The sequence below is a fragment of the Rhopalosiphum padi genome, chromosome 3, assembly GCF_020882245.1.
Source record: "Rhopalosiphum padi isolate XX-2018 chromosome 3, ASM2088224v1, whole genome shotgun sequence".
Lineage (NCBI taxonomy): Eukaryota > Metazoa > Arthropoda > Insecta > Hemiptera > Aphididae > Rhopalosiphum > Rhopalosiphum padi.
Genome location: NC_083599.1, coordinates 76,945,229 through 76,967,574, shown reverse-complemented (window position 1 = coordinate 76,967,574; position 22,346 = coordinate 76,945,229). Strand labels below are relative to the sequence as shown.

Genomic DNA, 22,346 nt, shown 5'->3' with positions numbered 1-22,346 from the left:
TCAAACCGAAGTGGTCATTTCAGATTATATTAAAATATGAATTACAATTTATTTCCTTATTATTACGCGTAGATAAATGACAGATCAGTTGCGTTATTTGGACCGCGCAACGCGCAAGGTATATATTTGCGTATTTAAAATCCAATATTGTAGCAATTTGGCCAACTTTATAAATTGATTAGCCTGAATAATGGATAGAAGCTTGCACTTAAGTGGTCCTGCTCTATACGCCATGCATATTAGAAAAAAAAAATTGAAATGACGCCACTCACTATTAGGTACCGCTTTCTTTGTGTTTCCCCTCGTTGTTTATTAGGTTTAGGTATACATGTTTTTATTACATGGGAGTTAAGTTATTATTATTATTAGTATCATCATCATCATCGTAATCTTCGTGTCCGAACCGACTCCCCGGGACAACATAATATTTATTATTCTGACGATCCGTGCATCCGTTGCAGCTGCACGTTAGTCACTATATAGCATATACATTATAATTGAATACCTAGTACCTACGCACGCGGCGCACCGTAATTCCAATCATTAATTCCTGATTCTCGACAACAATAATTTGACGGCCGGCGTCTCGTTGTGGCGCGTCCCTCGATGAAAAAGACGTAGAATAAAACCAGTTGCCGCCTCGAGCGATAACGAGTAACAATACTATGTAAGATAGTAAGTTTACACGAAAACACAACTCGACGCATTTCCAGTGCAACGGGTCGGTAAACAACTAATATGGTGGTTTTAAACTATAAGACAAGCGCGCTTAACCTTTTCCGACTTACGGGTCACATTCCAAATTTATAGGTACTTATATACTGCGGGTCGTATACACTTCACGGTTTTATTTTGTTTATTTTGATTACATATACCCCATATAGATACAATATTATCTTTGTTCAATGATGGTTAAAAAAGTTGTAAAGTGTTTTGTAATTTTTAATAACTTATTAAAATATCAATTTATGTGTTGTTTCCGTCTTACACACGTACGACGTAGACAAAACGCGTTTACGCAGTCTGAATAGAACTCGCTCAATTTTAGTTCTATAGTAAATATACCTATTATAAAATTAAAAGATGACAATATTCCAGAGGGCTAACCGCTGAGTTTTTTCCATTATTCCCAATATAACGTGCATTATAATCGTTTAGAATCACATGCGACGTCCTTTTAAATTATAATTTTTATTTATACCTATAAAAATTTCTAATTTGATATTCCTTTGCTCCATATAATACAAATATAATTTATTTTACTTCTCATACAATGTCCCCTTTTCTATCAATGTAATACGTGTGTGTGCTGTAAGAATAAAAAAAAAATCTATGAAAAATTTGAATATTGAGAACTAGAAAAAAAAGGTTTTTAATATGAATTATTTTTAACAATGCATATCCAAATTATATATGTAGCGTTTGGAGTTACAACGTTTGCAACGTTCGTATATGAATTTTACTTTAAAATCAAGATATGTATATGATATGAATAAGTAGACATTCAGTAATTATTATTTACGTAGTTCAGACAGTAAAAAAGAGAGAAAAGTCCTTTATTAAAATATAGTTAATTATGCTCTGTCGTATGTTTGTTTATTGCCGGCTGGGTAGAAAGGTAAACTGGCTAGAGGGTGAGTAGGACTTTCAGTTTATCCAATAGGATTGTCGGTCGTCCGATACCCGACAAGTGGGAACCACCTAGACCACCGACAACAGACTTTAGTTGTTTGTTCTGTGCGCCACCACTATTACCACAGCCAGCAGTCTAGCAAATGTACTATACGGTTATAAAAATCAACGCAGAACACGTCTCTCCATTATGGCATACTAACGTATCGATAAACGAGAGTGATTAAATCAGTTCAATCATTCGATAACGGATAAGTAATTTTGGTGGTTAACGGCACAATTAATCCAAATCAAATTGGACGATAACAGTCGAAGAATAAAAATCTGTTAATTAAACAAAACATGTTACTGGTGAGTATCAAACGTTTATTTACAAAAAAATAACCAAGTTTTTACTTATACGTTATAGCGACACTAGTGGTTCGTCGGACTAAAAAAAAAATGCACAAATGAAATAACTTTGCTATTTTAATTGTTTTCCTCTTTGTGCTGTGTTTTCTTAAAAGTGGCCAAGTATATATTATGCAATGGCTAACACAAACAGTGGTGGTTTGTAACTCCCGGGGACCTGGTATAGATAAATGTTGTGGAGCTGTTAGAAAATCTCGTCATTGTGATAGGAAGGACTGGAGATTAATCTACCACAACAGATATACTGAAGTTGGATTGCTTTTTATAACGTTTTTACATTGAGATACGTATTCTCTGTAGTGTTGAATAGTAGAATAGTGCGGTGACTTGACACCGACTATGGTCCAGAATAATAGTTGACGTTGAACGTTGTATAGAAAACATATGTTTAAGCCCTATAGTTGATGCGAAATCATGCCGTATAAATCTACGGAGCATTATTTTATTATAAAATTGTTTTATTTCCAAAAGATCGATATAATAGGCCCTCAAAAGCTTTTGTACATAACATCGTTTTCATATTAAACTTTACAATTTAAAATATTTTAAGTCCATATGTAACGACGTTCCGGTAGCAATATGATTCTTCTTGAATAAAATATAACAATGAAAAAAAAATAACTAATATATTAAACGAGTAGGTATAATAAACTTACATACTAATACATACCTAATTAATAATCATACATTTTGTAAAATGATTACAGTTTGCAATCAACAGAATGAGTTCCTTAAAATCTATACAACTGTTGATTTGTATGTTAGTATTTTTAATATCGTGTTGCAAAGGATTTAAAGATCCTTGTAAATCTAACGATCGAGATATTCTTCAACAATGTGAACAAGGTATAAATAATTACTTAAATATTAAATATGATTTTCTTAATACAAATTGATAACTAATTTTAAATGGTATATATAGCTTTAGTAATAAACTCAACAAACTGGTACACAAATCTTAAAATCTACGATGTAGAAAATGAAATTCAAAAAAGTATCGAACAAATTCATAACAAGGTTTTTCCTGAGGATTTATTATCGGAAATTAATTATTCTTTGGAATTTGGAAGTCCGTTTCATGGACAACTAATCGATTCTCAGCTTTCCAAAGACGGACTTTCAGAAAATCGGAATGCTGAAATTAATTTTGAAGTTTCAAGCAATATAAAGAATACATATTGTCTAAAGTATAAACATACAATAATTATTTCTATGAAAAGATAATAAAAGAGTATATTTATTTATAATATGAATACATTAAATTATAATTTCAGACATGGGCTTAGTGATATACAATGTGCTAAAGACTTATCAAATGTGAAACTAAGTAAGACATCTCTAGGTGAGATGTGTTTTTCAAAATATTACAATAAAACTGCGTCGTGCATCGGAAAGAACTTAAATTATCGTGGTCTTGACGGTTATTGTAATAACTTGAAACGTTCTTTTTTGGGAACGGCGATCACGCCTTATAACCGTTTACTGTTTCCAGCTTACATAGATGGTAATATGTCTTAATTTTTTTTATGACGCACATTACCCGTAACAATTATGTGTTTTAGATTATGCTTCGATAAAGAAAAAATTTTATGAGCTTAAGAAATTTAATTTTTTACGAAATCGCGTAAAATAACGATATATTACAATTTAAATATAGGTAATAATATGATATATTCTGCTAATTACCATTTACTAACAAATCATCTCCGTTCAGAATCGTTTTTCGTATACAATGATATCAGTCGTTGCATTCAAATTTAACACATCCATTATAGTGACCTACTGTCCATTACTACTATACAGCAGAGCGATACCCACTTGCCCACTTTTTTTTTATTATTTTTCTTTCTAAATTAATTTTTCATAGCACTCCTCCCCCGTCTAGACCGAGCAATCTGGATATACAGACTTAAATATAATATTTATAGGATGATTTTTTTAATTAAAGAACACTCATTATATAAAAATCTATTAATATCTTTAAAAAGATTTTTTACATAATTTTCAGTCAAAATAAAAAAACATTTTCATCATTATAATTTTTATACCATTTATCTAAACTTTAAATACGTATAACTCATAAATTATTTCTCCGAATTTCGATTTTTTATATCAAACTACTCAGAAAAGTATTCTGTTTTATCTTCAGAACCTGAATTTAAAAATGGATGTTGTCATTCAATTAGTAAGAAACTTAAAATATAATAAAAATAAAAATAAAAATAATAAAAAATGTTCTGCTTTGACTGGAAATTATGTAGAAAAATATGTTCATAAACTTTAATATATTTTGAAAGAATAAGTTTTGTTTAATAAAAAAATCACCAAATTATATTTATATTTATTAGTTTATTATATAATGTATTTTATTTTCATTCATACGGATATAATGCTGTGATTTCATTAATCGATCATGCAGGTATTAGAGAGATTTCAGAAAAACTGCCTAATCCAAGAAAACTAAGCACCAGTCTTGTCAACGATGAGCAGTCACCTGACGACGAAAAATCAATTGCGATGGCATATTGGACGATTTTTGTAGGCCATGATATATCTCGTACGGCGATATACAAATCGGGTAAGATTAAACAACGGTGTATATTAATCGTAATTAATCCATGCGTACGTATTTAATAATCCATAGAGACTAATACCACCACATTGGCCAACTGCTGTTATAATAATACAATAGTGCAAGATACTCTGAACAAACACGTTATGTCGTGTAAGCCTATAATAATACCGGATGACGATACATTTTTTAATTCAAAATCGCAAAAATGTATGAACTACGTACGTTCGATGCCAGCGGTGCGTTCCGATTGTACATTTGGACCAATGGAACAAGTAACAGCCATATAATGAGATAATACTATATTGTTAAATTTATATATTTTTAGTATAGTAATTAAAATACAAATATAATTAAATTACATACAATTAATCTAATTTAGGGTAAAGGATTTGATTTGAAGGTAGTTAGGATAGGCCAAGTTGCTGTAAAATCAAAATATATAGTGTTTAAAATTAAGCAATTACACATTTTTTCCGTATACTGTATAGTAAATTTATATTTTGATTTTACGTTTGTGATAATAATTTAAAAAAAGTGAAACATTCAACAAAACCCTTGTATTGTGTGGTAGTGCAAATATTTCTAACACTTATGTGTTCTGTATTGTTAACCGACATCGCAAATTCTCTAAAATACAGAAAATAACAGATTTAAAAATGTGTGTCAATTACTGTTTAACACGTTTATCTTTTATAGATGAACCAAGTAACTCATTATTTAGATGGGTCGATGATATATGGTTTGTCGGAGAAGCAGATGTGGTCGTTAAGAACCAAGTCGGACGGCCTACTGTTGACAGACAAGGGCAGCGATAATAAATACGAAAGCGACTCGATCGCGTACTTGCCTCTAGAAGACAAAGAATCGAATGCGTGCCAGTATGGTAACAACTCGTGTTACAGGACTGGTGACATCCGGGCAAACGCGCTTCCTCAACTGACGGTCATGTACACGTTGTGGATGAGGGAACACAACCGGTTGGCCAAAGTGCTTTCTTACTACAATAGGCATTGGAACGACGAGCGCCTTTTCCAGGAGGCCAGGAAAATTGTGATAGCGTCTATACAGCACATCACGTACACCGAGTGGTTGCCGGCGCTGCTCGGCGAAAACTACACCAAACACAACGAGTTGGAAATGTTGAAGGAAGGGTTCAGCAACGCGTACAACGAGACTGCCGAACCGACTGTCAGCAACAGCTTCGCGACCGCGATACTGCCGTTCGCCAATTCCATGCTCAGCGATATCATCAGGTTCGTGCATACTAGCATACTTACCAGAAACGATATTATTATTATTATCGTGTAATAATAGTATTTTTTTAAAAATATTTATATATTATACAGCTATAGTGTTAGAAATAAGTAATAGTTTACATTAAATTTGATTATTAAAAATAATGTGTAAGTGGGTACCACTCCGCTGTACATTAGATATCGATTGGGTCATTGCAATGGGTGTGTTAAATTTGAATTTAATAATACATGGTTGCATACGAGTAATAGCTCTAGCAATAACAAGCGGTAACGGTCTGTCAGCCTATATCTACAATAGTATACTCAGCGCCGCGGAAGGCAGAGTAGAAGTAGCACCTGCACAGGGATCCGTCACTTTAGGCTTTGTTTTTAAAATTAAATAACAAGTGCCATCTGTCATGTGAAAATGTGTATGATATTTGATATTTGAATTTTGAACTTTAATATTATGTTTAATTAGTACATTATAGTACCTTCAGTAGGTATACATCGTAATATTATGTTTTTTTATTTAGCTATTAAAGTTTTTATTTTAGTATTACGGCAGATTGATTAAATTTTTCCGAAAATATTGCATTAATTATTAGTAATCGATAATTATAATAATAAATATTTGTACCGTATAACGTCATTGTAATAATGTAATTACATTTTTAATTAATAATACATTACTGTGAATACCGTAAAGTTGTGTGAATAGATTCATAGTATAAAAAGACAATATCTTAATTTATCTACATTACTGTTTTGAAAATAGTAAAATTAATAACATACAAAAAAAGTCTTAAACGAAATTAAAAATACCATACACACATGGCCTTCTCCACCAGATTTTACAAGGAAAATGGAAACCTCAGTTAACAGAATCCGTATAGGTCATACATCACTAACACACCAGTATCTGATGAAGAAAGAAGACCCACCCATATGCGACACCTGCGGTACTCCACTCTCAATCAAACACATCTTAACTGAATGTCTTTCATACGAAACGGATAGACGGGAAGCTGGCATTTCAAACATCTTATCAGAAGCCCTCCACCCAGACAACATAAGACCCATAATAACATTTATTACTAAGTCAAACCTTATAAATAGTCTTTAATATGTAAATTATATAATATGTTAATAATTTAGAGTTAAACTCATTGTTGCTAATGGCCATTGTTGCCGAGGCTTAATTTAAATAAAATCTTAACATCGCTATATATATATAAAATACGTAATTTCATCCAAATTCGAATTACAAATATATATCCAGTATGAACTACCTACAAAGAAAATTACATTAAATTTTCATATCTTAGCTATAAAAATTGAACATTTTATAAATATTTTACTTCAAAATAATTATAGTTAGAGAATTTCATGATTTTATGAATCTTGTAAAAATGCATACTTCAAATGCATACGAAAAAATTATACTTATGTATTTTTTTTTTATAGATTTTAGACAAATACAATATACAAAAACAACTTATGTTGGACCTTATTCTAAATTTGTAAGAATTTTGACACATTGAAAATTTCTCATGCTCATAATAGTTCAAAAGGAATCAAATTATTTTGAAATTGTACCACGCATCTATAGAAATTAGAAAATGATAATTTTAGCATTTGATGCCACATAAAATAAATATTGTTTGGCTATAAAAAAGATTCACTCCAAATTTATAATCAAATTTTCCTGTTTTAAAAGATACTTATGAAGTTAGAAAAATATTGTGTGCAATATGTAAATCAGTATTTTTTATAGAACATGATAAACATTTAGATAGGTAAGTATAAAATAATTTGAACGTACTACAAAAGTGATGAAAACATTTATTAACATTATTAGCAGCATCAAAACATGATTGAATTTTTTTTATATTATTATATTTAATTGGATAATGTCCCGTATTTGTATTTTATTTTTATGGTCACCTTAACCTACACACTTTTCGATTATATTTCATTTGCATCTTGCATGTATACTTTTAGACATACCTAATATATTAATATATACGCACATAAGAATATGGTAAAATAATTAATATAATCATTGCTTAGCTCATAATCTAAAATTTAAATATCCAATTATTGGGAGTATGGGTGATCATGCGTTGTAGATATAAAGAATCATACAATTTACTATTTGATAACTTACGTACAATACTATACTCATAATTTTTGCGCGTTTTTTTGTCAAGTTTATATCCGGAAACTCGAGAGATTAACGGAAGTCTTTCGCTAAAGGAACATTACAACCGGCCGATTGAATCAGTGATGAATTACATGGATCAACTTATCAGAGGACTGTCTACACAGAATACACAAAAAGTCGATATGTTATTTACTGAAACGGTAGGTTTTTGGAATAAAATCAATATAATACGAAAACATTATTTGCTTACATTATATTAATGATAATGACGTCCATATTGACTGTTTTATATTTATGTGTATATGCATACCATACAAAAACGTTATTTTTTTTTTTGTTACATCGGTTAATTTAATAATTTCTTATAGTTAACAAATTACCTATACAGTACTTATCCAGATAATTTGTTTGGAATGGACATTGTCAGTTTGGCTATACAAAGAAGCCGCGACCACGGTATTCCAAACTACATGGAATTTAGAAAATATTGTGGACTAAAAGACATAGAAAATGTACAAGATTTGTCCCTGATTATGATGGAAGGAGTAAGTTAAAAAAAATTAGAAATATTAAACAATAATATAACTATCTTCTTTATATCCAGTACTGATTACTTTCTTCCTGTATGTTATATTTAGTCAGCTGATAGATTGATGAAACAATACAAAACTTGGAACGATATAGATCTATTGATAGGTGCATTGTCAGAGAAACACGCAGAAGATGCGATGGTTGGCCCAACGATGAGGTGTTTAATTAGAGATCAGTTTATAAGAACTAGAACTGCAGATAGATATTTTTATGATTTAGCAGGGATATTTAACAAAAGTTAGTCAATAGTCTTACTAAATTGATTTTAATGAATGAACTTTTTTTAAACTAACTTTTATAATTTAAGATCAACTGGAACAAATCAGAAACGTGACACTTGCCAGAGTCTTTTGTGATAACGGCAATAATGTCACAACAATGCAGAAACAAGCATTTGTGAAACCGGCTTCATCTAGTGAATTGCTACCTTGTAATTCCGAATTAATCCCAGAAATCGACCTTATTCATTGGCAAGAACTGGTCGATATAATGGAATAATAAAACATTGATAATTTATTAATGTCGAAAAAACAATATTACTATTTATTCAATTATATATTTTTTTATATTATTTAATAACCAATAAACATTTTTTAAATTTAAAAACCAATAAATATTAATTAACCTTTTATTTTATATTTAATAATTATTAAATATTTATTACATAACTATTAATTAAATTTTTCTATGTTACATATCTATGTAATATTAATTAGGTACAACTTATAAAATAATGTTAAATATTTAATTATTTTAATATTTTAATTTTTTATATATATTTTTAAATTTTGATGAATTTACAATAAATATGATAATTATCTTTAAATATAATATTTTTTAATATTATATATAATATTTTTAACTTTTCAAGTTTAATATTTATTAGAATCAAATAGATAATATTCTGATTGTGTTAAATAATATTTCTTAATGAATAATGATAATATAATATATAATACCTACATGATTTCTAATTTTCTTTTCAAACCCATAATGCTTGTTCTGAAGAAAAGAGTTTAATTTTCATGTTATTATCCAATATTAATGCTAAAATATAATTAAAATTATTAAAAAAAATGATATATTTGGAAAGACTCACGAATAATATACATAATAAGTTATAATATATGACAGTGTACAATAAGTTAGGTATTGTAATATTAAATGCCAATTTTTTTAAAGTTGAGCTTAATTACATTTCTTAAATAAGATAAATTTGGAATAAAAACATAATAAATATTAATAAATGTTAATATAAATAAAATAATAATAATAAAATAAATTATAATAATAATTAAATGTTAATATTTAATGTTTTACATAATTAGATACATTAATTTTATTGGACTTAGTTTTCCTAGTGCAGAATTATTATTATAAAAATTAAGGTTAGTATACATTTTATTTCTGGTAAAATAAAATATCTAGGTTCAGTTTAGTATGAGAAATGTTTATTGTTTATATTAAGGCGGCTCTAAGCGAATACAATTTTCATACATTTAGACCAATAAGCTGGCGAAAAATAAATAGACTTCTAGTAGTCCAATTTTAATTTTGAAAAAAGTTTTGAACTTGTTACCTTCTTCTCTATGTTTTGTAGGAAATACTTTTTTATTTTTTTGTTTTGTTAGCACATTAAAGTGCATGTTAATTTTGAAAAATTAATTTAGTTATTTAGAACCGTACTACGTAAATTATCCAAAATATCCAAAATCTATTTCCTACAAAACATAGAGTAGAGGGTAATAAGTTCAAATAATTTTTCAAAATTAAAATAGGATTACTAGAAGTATGTTAATTTTTCGCCAGCTTATTAGAATTATTCATTGTTGTGTATGTACAAAAATATTTTTCGAATATTCGTACGATGACTTGTGCATGCGCGTACGTATGCTATGGAACGTAATCATTCCGTTCGCCCACATCCGGGCGATATGAAATCTATTGTTATCGATTCGAATTTCTTCGAAATACTAATTTTATATTTTATATTATATAAAGTAATTGCATTTATTATAAATACTAGTATTTAAAATCAATGCTATTAGTAAGTTATTACCATCAGTGCAGTTTGTGTTGATTTTATGCATTTGCAAATAATAAAAAGTTTATAAAAATGAGTGATTGGCGATATAGTAAAAAGATGCGTCCAAAATTGACTGCACCACGGAAAAAATTAAGACACAATTTGAAAAATTTACAGTCTAAAAATTCTAAAACTTTAGAGGACAACGATATTCAGGTAGGTATCTACGAGTTATTTTGTTTATATAAATTACCTGACCTACAAATGAATAGTATAATATTTATATAAATTTTTTTACTCCCCTCCCCTCGAAATGTTTCCTGCGTTCGCACTTGATAGGTATACCATTATATAATATATTATTCATTATTTTTTGTAATAGATTTTGGATCATTCTAATGTTTCAAATGAAAATGATGACCAAACTCATGATGAAACTGATAGCAGGTAATTACTAATTTGTAATTATTCTTTTATATTTATTAATATGAATATATTGATTTTACAATGATATGATGTGTTTTTTTGTGTGTGTCTGTCACCATCACGTTTTGGAGTAGTATGATACTGCTTTAATTTTTGACTACAGATCTTCTTTAAAAGGAAAATGAATCTAATTGGTACTTAGAAGGTCAAAACAAAAGAGAAAAAGTAGCTTTCAAAAGTGTCAGGAAAACCCTAAAAAAATAACGGAAAAACGAATCATTGTAAATACTTGAAATTTTAGCGTTAACTATTTACGGTTAAATTTTTAAAATATTTTGACTTTTTTAAGCTACGAGTATTTATAGGCAATTGAAGTTTTCGATTTTTTTTTTTGAAATGCGATAAAAAAAATTTGGCAATCCAAAAATTTTTTAAAATTTAATACAAGATTTATTATACGTTGTACTTATCATAGTAAAAAAAATCAAAAACCGTTGGTCACAATTTTGGTTTATAAATATTTAAACTTCAAATGTTTACAAAATATGTCAAAATCGCGAAAACTTGCAAGGAATTTTGAAGTTTAAAATTCATAACATTTTTGTAATTTTTACCTAAGGTTAAAAAACCCTTTATTCAAATAACTGTAAAAATTATAACGTCAATATAGAAAACATTTTATGAGCCTATGAAATTTAATTTTTTATGAAATCACGTAAAATACGAAATATTACAATTTAAATATAGGTAATAATATCATATATCCTACTAATTATCCTAGACTGATAAATCATCTCCGTTCAGAATCATTTTTTATGTACAATGATATCTGCCTTTGCATTCAAATTTAACACATCCATTATAGTGACCTGCTCTTTCCATTTCTATAATAGAACAGAGTGATACCCACTTTCCTACCATAGCTTTTTTTTTTAATATTTCTATTATTATTTAGAAGTAATAAGGACGACGCAGATATGTCACGTATAAATAATAATATATTTCATTCTACGTACAGATTAGTAGTATCTGATAAACAAGAAAAAAACGCAGAAGAGTAAGTATTTAATATTTATTAGAATATATATAAGTTCAATATTTTTTAGTTTTTATTTCAATAACTACACATTTTTTTTTTGCTTCGATTTTAACTTTGAGGGTTGTTTTGTATAAAAAATGTATGTAGTTAGTAGTTTGTGCTTTAGACTTTTAGAGAACTCAAAATTCTAAGTACTTTTTTTGAGCTATTTATACTGATAATTAAAAATATTAAAAATCTATAGTCACAATATATTTTTTTAGTCGTTTAAAGTTAGAATTTTGACAAAATCTAAAAAATATAAACATTATTTTGTAAATTATATAAATTATACTTAAGTTTTGAATTGATTTTAAATTTAAAATAATTTTTTGATATTACACTCACAATTTTAACTCGCCTCTACGCGCGAAATATTCTCGTCGTGACGTATAATAATAATATTTTTTTGAAATAGATATATATTACAAGGCAGAAGAATTGTTGATATAGCGTACTTATTCAAGGCCATTCAAAGTATTCAACACAAGTTTGACTGTACATTTTCTAACTTAACAATTATAAATGAAAAAAAAAATGGGTTTTTTAGCACATTTGTTTTTAAATGTAATATGTGTGGTACGTTGGAAAATATTTACTCGGAAGATCCTGAACGAAAAGGATTCAACATTAATACAGCAGTTACCTCTGCCGTATTAAACACGGGACAAGGGTATTCCCAATTGGAAGAATTTTGCGGTATACTTGATATGTATTGTATGTCATTTCCCACTTATCAAAATATTCACGAGGAAGTAAGTCAAAATATATTTAATGTAAGTTTGGAAGAGATGAAAAAAGCTGGACAAGAAGAATCGAAAATTGCAATTGAAAACGGAGACGTAGATGAACAAGGTCGTCCGTTAATAACCGTAATTGCTGATGGTGCGTGGTCCAAGAGATCATATAAAAGCAATTATAATGCTTTATCTGGTGTCGCTTCCATATTTGGATGGAATACAAAAAAATGTTTATTTGTTGGCGTAAAAAATAAATATTGTATTATTTGTCATCGAGCTTCCCAACAGAATGAACAAACCAGGTCTCACATATGCTATAAGAATTGGGATAGTACCTCTACTTCGATGGAATCAAGTATAATAGTGGAAGGATTCAAGGAGAGTATTCCAATGCATAACTTAATATATGACAAGTTAATCGGAGATGGTGATAGTAGCGTGATAAAGAACTTAAATTTAACTAAACCATATGGACCGGATTTGAATGTAAAAAAAATAGAGTGTACAAATCATTTACTCAGAAATTATATAAACCGACTTCGTGAAACAGCTAGTCGACGCAAGTGTACAAATGGAAATATTGTTCCAGGTGTTCAAAGAACTTTTTTAAAAAATAATTTACTCCGTCTTCGATATGCTGTTACGGAAGCCATAAAATTTCGTAGTAAAATGAAAAAAAATATTATCGAAAAAGTCAAATTACTTAAATCAGATATTTTGAATGGACCTTACCATGTATTTGGACACCATACACATTGTGCCCAGTATTTTTGTATGGGTCCAAAAGACGGTGAAAATAATTTAGTGCCCGATTTGGAAAAATCCGGTCTTTGGAATGACATTTTAGCAGCAAGAAATTTGTTGGCACACCATTCTTCAAGTTTAATTCACAATGTTAATAATAACTGTGTCGAAAATTATAATAGCGTAGTCGCCAAATACGTGGGTGGAAAGCGTATTAATTTTTCTTTAAAAGGGTCTTACCAAACACGGTGTCATATTGCTCTAACTTCCTTAAATACAGGTCCATCACATATAAGTATATTACACAAAAAAATGACAAAATCAAGTCCAGGTGTATTTACTAAGCGTTTTATAGAACAACGTTCAAACAAAAATAACACTAAATTAAAACGACGACAATTGTTTGGAAATATCAAGCCTAGTAAAAAAACGTATATTGGCCCGGACAGAGACTATGGATGTATTCAAGAAGAATCTCAAATATTAGATATAGAACCAAAGGAATTTAATATTAAAAAATTACAATTTTTAGAGCGCTTATCAAAGACCAATGAAGAAATTAAAATATTAGAAAAATCTACAAAAAATCAGTCGGAAAGTGACCTATGGAAAGCTGAGAGAAGTATACGATTGACAGCCTCAAATTTTGGAAAGGTTTGTAAATTACGAGTAACAACTTCAAGAAAAAACACTGTTAAAACTATATTATATAATGCATTTTCCGGTAACTCATCTACAAACTATGGTATTGAAAATGAACCTATAGCAAGAATTTCTTTTGAAAAAGAGATCAACTTAAAAATTAAACCCGCTGGTTTATTTGTTGATAAAACATATAATTTTTTGGCTGCAAGTCCTGATGGGTTAATCGACGACGATGGTATCATAGAAATTAAATGTCCATACACTATAAAAGATCTTACACCCGAAGATGCTATTCAATGTGGAAAATTGAAATTTGCGACACTCATCGATGGAAAATTAAATTTAAAAACAAATGATAATTACTACTATCAAATACAAGGACAACTATATGTAACACAAAGATCTTACTGTTATTTCGTCTTGTGGTCATCCAAAGGTATGTAAATTATGTATATAATTTTATAGGTATCTCGTCAAAATATTGTGGAAGTGGAATTTATATTTTTTTAATATTAATTTAATGTTATCGATATAGATGGTGTACAATAAACAATAATTATTGGTATTAGGTATTCTTTATTACACTTGGTAAAACAATTGGTATTTCCGATAAAAAGAATGATTATATTTTGTACTGGGTATTCTGAAGTAGCTAATAACTATGAAAAAATTTCAAGCTACAATTATTGATTTACAATTTACACATAATTCTTACATTAGTTACATTATTACCGCCACATTTCGACGAGAAACCAATTTTATAAAAATACGATATTGCATTCCTTACTAAATATTTAATTTATCATTCTCATTTACATTTTCAGGCATGCTGTACCAAAAGATATTACGAGATGATGCTTTTTTTGAACAACGAATGCAGCAACAATTAATTTCATTTTATCATGACCATTTGTTACTTGAAATATTAGACTCCCGTTTTCATCGTGGTTTACCTATCAGAGATTAGTTATTACCTATTTTTTAATAATTTTACATACAACAACGACTACAGTATTATTATTATGTGTTATATATTCTGTATTTATATCCATGACAAAAAAGTAAGTGATTTTAAATAAATGTACAAACCTGTTTAATATGTTCTATATAGTATATACATATTCCTATTTGACCTATTTCCTATACTATATGTAATAAAATTAAATCCAGGTTGTTTACTTGTGTATTGTCATAATTAATCATAATTCATTATCTGATAAATTATAATTGTAAAATCCCAACAATGGTTTTACGATAACGATAAGACACGCAACTCGCAAGTACGCGACGCAATCGGAATGTCCGAACTACCTGATCAATGGAGCGGAAGTGGTGGTACATATATAGAACCACACTCACACTAATAATCATTTACGACTAACACAAAGATCACGAGTGGCGACGATTAAATAAGAAATTGCCTAAATTTTTCCCCTTAAATAATAGTCACTAAGAGCCGCCTTAAGGGGATCGGTGATGGTGTATATTTAAGGAGTTAGATATAGGCAATATTTAAAGTGCGTGCGTGAATCATTTGTGACTGTGTGCGTAGTAAATGATTATTAGTATGTGTACGGGTCTCTGCCCTACACCAGGTACTACCCACTCTACATCTTATCTGCTAATTGTCAAATAACTATAACAACACTGTATAGTAATACACGGCTATAATAATTACGTAAATACCCGCATACGCTGTCTTCTACATTCTATATTATTATTGTTCGATGTCCACTCTACACACGTCTTTTTAGCTTTACTGCAAAAATCTTCACAATTTAATTTTTAATAATTTAAAAATTTATTTGTTATAAAAACAAGAGTTATATTTATTTTAGGTAGATATAAAGGATTATATATTATAATAATACACGTTGTATGTATTAATTTAGAGAATATATTAAAAAATATATATACAAATATTATGGTTCCGGTAAACCAGATCTTATAGGTAATCCTCGATCAAATCTCGAGTCTATAATTTCTGGGACTAAAGATTCCATATAAAATGTTGTGCACTGTGGTTCAATATTATTTTTCCAAAATTCCTCGTCTCTTAATATTTTATCAACTACAAAACCTATAAAAAAATATAAAATATTAGATTATATTGATTTGAAATAAAAAATGAAGTAAAAAGTATAAGTTACCTTTGGGCGTCCACACTACAAAATAGCACCATTTTCGTTTTGTAATATTAAGTTGTCCTTGTACTTGGAAATAGTAACAATTATTTTTTTTTAATATTAGTTTTTCATTATTATAAATCATATATTTTAATTTTTTGTTATTTACAGCTTCTTCCGGTGAATACTCCTTTATACTTTGAGGACACTTAATTTCGATTACTGCATCTTTGCCTATTAGTCCATCAGGGCTTGCGGCTAAATAATTAAGTTTTGTGTGTATAAATAACCCTGCTGGTTCAATTTTAACATCAAATTTTTTTTCAAAATCTCTTCTGGCCATTGGTTCATTTTCAATGCCGTACCTATAGTATGAATAAAATAACATTTAACTATTTAGATTTTAGTGTACTTATGCAGTATGCTTGATTACTATAATACAAACCGAGTTGCAGAGTTTCCTTGGAAAATATCATAGAGTATGTTTTTGACGGTGTTTGCCCGAGAAGTGCTTGCTCTAAGCTTACACACTTTGCCAAAATTTGAAGCTGTGAGACGTGATTTCCTATACTTTTGCCATTCATTATTATTTTGCTGTCCTACAGTTTTTCTTTCCACTTCTTCTGTTTCTTTTATAGTTAGCTTTAAATTATTTAAAAATATTTTTTTCTCTTTTAAATATTTGTCATGTGGCATATCAGTTATTATACACTCTAATTCATTTACAGCTCCATAATTTTCATCTGGTCCGTCAATAATTTTTGTTCTCTTTGGAAACGTTCTTATAATTTATAATTGAAAAAAAAAATTAGTTGAATATATAATATATTATATTATTTGTTTTTAAGCATATTATATTATTAGGTTTATAATATAACAATTTACAAATCTAAGACTAAGATTACCTATATAATATAAGCTATATAAGAACTAGTTATATATAGATTTAGCCTCCCCATATGTTTAATATAACCAAATTTAAATTATTATATAATACCTTTCGAAATTTAAACGTCTACATTTTAGTTTTAATTTTGATCTTTCTGCTCTTTTTATATATTGTTTTGTAAATAATCCAGGGCTAGTATTCGTAATTTGTTTATGTAAATTACTAATATATTTTGGTCCACAATTAAACGATGTTACCGCTGTATTACATCGTGCACTATATGAACCTAAAAAGTGTTAATTATACATAATATGTCAAACATATAATACGAAAATATAATTTTTAGTTTTATAAGTATCTGTTATTACTTACCTCTAGAAGAAAAATTGACTCTTTTTCCACCTACATATACTTGGCAACAACACTATTAAAGCCTTCAACTGCATTATTGTTTACGTTGTATATTAGGCTTTGAGCATGATGAGCGACAATATTTCTAGCTCCTAAAATATCTTTGAACAGTCCACAATTTTCCATTTGAGGGACTAAATTTACCTCACTTTCTTTAGGACCATTACAAAAGTAACTATATAAAATATAAATACATAATTTTAAACGATTGCAGGTAAAAAAAAATAATCATTTAAAATTTTTATACTTGGCACAATTAGAATGATCTCCGAATACATGGTATGGGCTGTTCAATATATCTTGTTTTAAAAGTTCAACTTTTTCATTATGATGCAACGTCATATTTTTTCGAAAAACTATTGCCTTGGTTATTGCACACCTATTTTAAAATATATATATTTATGATTTTTTTCTAATAATTTTTAACAAACCAATCTAAATTGCAGGCTTACAGTATTAATATTATATAATTTACATATGAATTATGCATATACACATACCGTAATTTTAGTCGTTTATCTTTTAAAACTTTCCTAAGAAATCCAGGTACAATTGTTCCAGAAGAACTTTTTCGATGGACGGACAAATCAACGATTCGATTCAGATAATTTCTGAGAATGTGATTCATACATTCAATTTTTTTAACAAAAATATCGCGTCCATATGGTTTAGCCAGAAATAATTTTTTAGTTACACTTGAGTCACCATCTCCTATAAGCTTATTATATATAATATTATGCATTGGAATGCTTTGCCGAAATCCTTCCACAATAATATCAGCTTCCATTGCTGTGGAAGTACCATCCCAATTTTTGAAGCACACGTGAGCTGAAGCGGTATTTCCGTTTAATTTTGCTTTATCACAGATCGAACAATATTTATTACGCACCCCCATATATAGTACTTTCTTTGTATTATAACCTATAATTGACGCCTGTTGTGATAGTAAAAAATACAATAGTGATAGCGAAAAAATAAAATAAATATACAAAATAAAATACTTACTACACCAGACAGTGCATTATAACCACTTTTGTATGATCTTTTCGACCAAGCACCGTCGGCAATCACAGTTATAAGTGGTACCCCCATTTTCATTTACATTACCTTCTTTTTTAGCAATTTCAGCTTCCTCATTTCCCGCTAGTATCATTGCTTCTATAGCCGTATCATTGGTGTGATTTGATACATCTAAGTGAAGCTTTTGGTAAGTCATATTTGACATACTTGGCATATTTAAAAAAGCTGCCATGGTATCTAATTGAGCAAATCCTTGTCCTGAGTTTATGGTTGCCATTACAATAGCCGTGTTAATAGATAACGAAATGTCAGTTGTCTTAGGCTCGTTAGATATAATGTCAATTTTATTGCATAAAGCACATTTAAATATATTTAAAATTAATTACATTGTAAGTAAAAGATTCCTGTATTATATTTTATTAATAGTAAATACATTAATAAACTCAGAATATAAAGCATATGAATGATAGAGTCTTGGCTCGTTCAGGATGAATTTTAAAAGGCTGTTTAATGTTTAAAGTGGTAATTAAAAGGTTTACATGTCGCAAGTAAGTGACACTCCAGAATGTGATCAGTCATGAGATGAAATAATTGATTGGACTATTGCTATAATATAACGTATATATTAAATATATTAAATAATAAAAATTATGTTTTGGGATAAAAAAAATAATACAACTTAAACTATTTTAAATTTGCGTGACAAAACTTATTATGATTATAACAGCTAGATATTATTGACTACAAAAGTAAAAATAATAAATAAAATATATTGCAATTATCTTGAAAATAGATTTTAGATCCAACTCTCTAATGAAATATTATATAACTTGGTACTAGTAATACTACTGATTAATATGTGATATAATTTAAGTAATGTTTATTCAGGCATTATAATTTATTAAAATATGCACATGTCTTGTTAAGAGAGGTCCCAAATTAAGAAAAGGGCCCGAAAAAATTGTCTGAAATTCAGGTCTGCGCACGCCTATGATTATTACTTTTTAAGAGGTGAAAATTGATTTCGAAATAAAAACCCTAATTGCGCAAGACGTGATAAAATTAATTTAAAAAAAAATAATGATAATAAATGATTTTAGACAGTGATAATGTTTGATATGTGTATAAACTGATAATAAGGTGGTTAGTAACATCAAGGACAAGGTTTATAGATTATAACTTCAAAAATTGAAAAAACTGATGACTTAATTGTAGTCATAATTTTTATTTTTATTTATTTAATCATTATTTATTTTATATTTTTGTACAATTATAAATTATACCTTTAACTATATCTGTAAACTTCATTTTATTTAAGTTTCTACAATCTGCAAAAAAAATATATAGTAAATACTATATTTTGATACATATTATAAGAAGGTGGAAGGTGTAATACTTACAAATGACGAAGATTTCGGGGTTATAACAATAAATGCACAATTTTTAATCATTCAAATAAGTTTTAAACCTTCGTCATACTAGTATACAATGACGACATACTAATATATCATAATAATATAGTGAAAAAAACTATTAAAAAAATACAAAAAAACAAAAAATAATATAGATCGCCATGCAAAACAATGCGCCGCCTAAAAATCTGTACGACGGGTGACGTCACGGTCACGATAGGTGCTGCGGGGATTTTTCAGTGTTTACACGACTATGAGGCAACCTGTATAATCTATAAGCCTTGTAGTAACATGACAAAATACGTGTGTGAAAGTGGGTGACTAAAGTTAGGTGACTATTTTTCAGACGGCTAGTGATAAGAAACATCGTATACTCGGTTGCTTTTCAATGTATTCAAGGCGAACTACAAGAATGCAATATAATTCAACCACAAGATAGCGCAACGACAATCATTATACTTCAAAAGCCCATAGTAATAACACTATAGTCTCAGGTGACTATTTTTAAGAGTTAACTTGGATTCTCTCATGGTTTTTAACTTTCTCGATCGTGTTCCGGAAGGTGGTGAAGCACTTAACGTACATATAAATAAAGATAGGAAAATTCTACACAGAATGTAAATAAATCTGGAGTGCACAGAGGTCTCAGTTATAGAGTAATCAGCATCCAAAGATCCGGGTGACTATTTTTCGTGCGACCGCCGTACTACGAGTTAACTTGGATTTTCTCGTGGTTTTTAATTTTTTCGATCGTGTTCCGGAAGGTGGCGAAGCACTTAACTTACTTATAAATAAAGATAGGAAAATTCTACACAGGATTAAAATAAAACTGGAGTGCACAAACAATAGACACTAGGACACTTCGCAAAGAACAGCAAGTACTGAGCAAATAATATTATAAATTACAACCAATAATAGTTATTACGGTATCAAAGTACCTACCTAATATAAATAGCCATGCCTAAATTTAGTTATTTAGTATTGTAATTGACAAATAGTAATGAACTAATGAAAAATGTTATTTACTACCAAATTTCACTTTATGTTACTTATTACCTCAACAGTTATTACCAATAATATTTTACTTACTTATTTATTACAATTTGTATACCATTATTTGGTCTTGTTTGTATTAATTAATTTTAGTGGTATGTGAGTTACTTCAAAGAAAAAAATACTTATTTAGTAATTCCTAATAATTTGATTAGTCGACAAGATAAAATAGTATATTTGCTCAAGAAGCTACAGTCATGTTAAGAGGATGTCATACCCGCATGTATTGTCTTTGTGTTACGAACGTAAGACATGGCAAATTTGTGTTGAGCAGATTCAATTTTATGCTGTTAGTTTTAATATTAGAGTCACTTTACCTATCATCAAACTTAAAGGTAATAATATTGTCTAGGGCACAACTCATAGGCTTTTATTGATATCTTAATTTTTAAGCAAGTTATTGTTATGTAAAATATTATGACTTTAAAATGCTCGTAACTCGTTTAAAGTGGACGACTTGTGTTTTGATATGTATACATAATGAAGTTTAAATATAATGTAAACAGTAACTTAGGTCATGTATAGTGAATTAGTCGAAATAATAAGGGTTTGGTAAAATATTCTCTTGTAATAAAATATCCTAAAGCGCCTATTTGTTTTCAAAATTGGTATGTACAATATTAGGTTTAAAGGATTTTACCTTGTTTCTATTTTGCTATTAAAATACATAACGTGTATAGGTAGGTAATATATCACAACCACTTATTAGTCTAATATTGTTTTTTTTTTTGTAATACAGATGTCATATACTTCAAAAAATGTAACCATATCATATTATCATAAGAATTATATCTTTCTTTATTTAAGTATGTACAAATAAATTTTTTTTTTACACAATTTCACAATATTTTGTGAAGTGAAGTAGAATTTTTTATACCCATATACCTATAAAATTAAATTATTTTCAGTATGTGTTTGGAATGTTTGGATAGAGTAATAATTATCATATAATATTTCTATACCTAATTTTTTTATTTAAAATAAAAAAATGTGTGTCACTGGTGTTTCTATCATAATCTGTGGTACTAACTTAGTTAATAAATAAAAAAATATATACCCATTTAAATAGTATAATGCAATATTAATGCAATTATTATTTGAGCCAAATACAATTAATAAAAAATAACATTTTAACTATGTATAGATAATAATGATTAAGCTACTA

General features: G+C 28.5%; 3 protein-coding genes and 1 long non-coding RNA gene across 4 annotated transcripts; 3 read left to right on the top strand and 1 right to left on the bottom strand.

Moving 5' to 3' along the window:
• Positions 1–2,765: 2,765 nt before the first annotated feature.
• Positions 2,766–9,109, top strand: LOC132926598 (peroxidase-like). The gene is given in 10 exon segments (XM_060990968.1): positions 2,766–2,847; positions 2,966–3,230; positions 3,318–3,547; positions 4,463–4,639; positions 4,688–4,890; positions 5,315–5,871; positions 8,067–8,220; positions 8,389–8,565; positions 8,659–8,848; positions 8,919–9,109. Coding segments are annotated over 10 exon segments (2,226 nt in total).
• Positions 9,110–10,094: 985 nt separating this feature from the next.
• Positions 10,095–11,150, top strand: LOC132926735 (uncharacterized). The gene is made up of 2 exons (XR_009661515.1): positions 10,095–10,853; positions 11,020–11,150. It is a non-coding gene; the product is annotated as an uncharacterized LOC132926735 (long non-coding RNA).
• A 949-nt stretch (positions 11,151–12,099) lies between these two features.
• Positions 12,100–15,724, top strand: LOC132927852 (uncharacterized). Its single transcript, XM_060992440.1, has 2 exons — positions 12,100–14,706; positions 15,095–15,724. The coding sequence occupies exons 1-2, from the start codon at positions 12,714–12,716 to the stop codon at positions 15,235–15,237; spliced, it is 2,136 nt and encodes a 711-aa protein (XP_060848423.1). The 5' UTR covers positions 12,100–12,713; the 3' UTR covers positions 15,238–15,724.
• A 390-nt stretch (positions 15,725–16,114) lies between these two features.
• LOC132925750 (uncharacterized) lies at positions 16,115–19,027 on the bottom strand. The gene is made up of 8 exons (XM_060990116.1): positions 18,702–19,027; positions 18,197–18,630; positions 17,944–18,075; positions 17,698–17,871; positions 17,394–17,561; positions 16,842–17,177; positions 16,421–16,761; positions 16,115–16,350 (listed from the first exon to the last, which is right to left on the bottom strand). Exons 1-8 carry the CDS (start codon positions 18,792–18,794, stop codon positions 16,193–16,195), a joined length of 1,836 nt encoding a protein of 611 aa, XP_060846099.1. The 5' UTR covers positions 18,795–19,027; the 3' UTR covers positions 16,115–16,192.
• Between the last annotated feature and the right edge of the window lie 3,319 nt (positions 19,028–22,346).

Excerpts from the sequence above, each read along its gene's own strand:
- LOC132927852 (XM_060992440.1), top strand. The coding sequence starts at position 12,714 with ATGTGTGGTACGTTGGAAAATATTTACTCGGAAGATCCTGAACGAAAA. Across the intron at positions 14,707-15,094 it reads CGTCTTGTGGTCATCCAAAG|GCATGCTGTACCAAAAGATA; the intron begins GTATGTAAATTA and ends TTACATTTTCAG.
- LOC132925750 (XM_060990116.1), bottom strand. The coding sequence starts at position 18,794 with ATGAAAATGGGGGTACCACTTATAACTGTGATTGCCGACGGTGCTTGG. Across the intron at positions 16,762-16,841 it reads CAAGGAAACTCTGCAACTCG|GTACGGCATTGAAAATGAAC; the intron begins GTTTGTATTATA and ends TTCATACTATAG. Across the intron at positions 16,351-16,420 it reads TGTAGTGTGGACGCCCAAAG|GTTTTGTAGTTGATAAAATA; the intron begins GTAACTTATACT and ends ATTTTTTTATAG.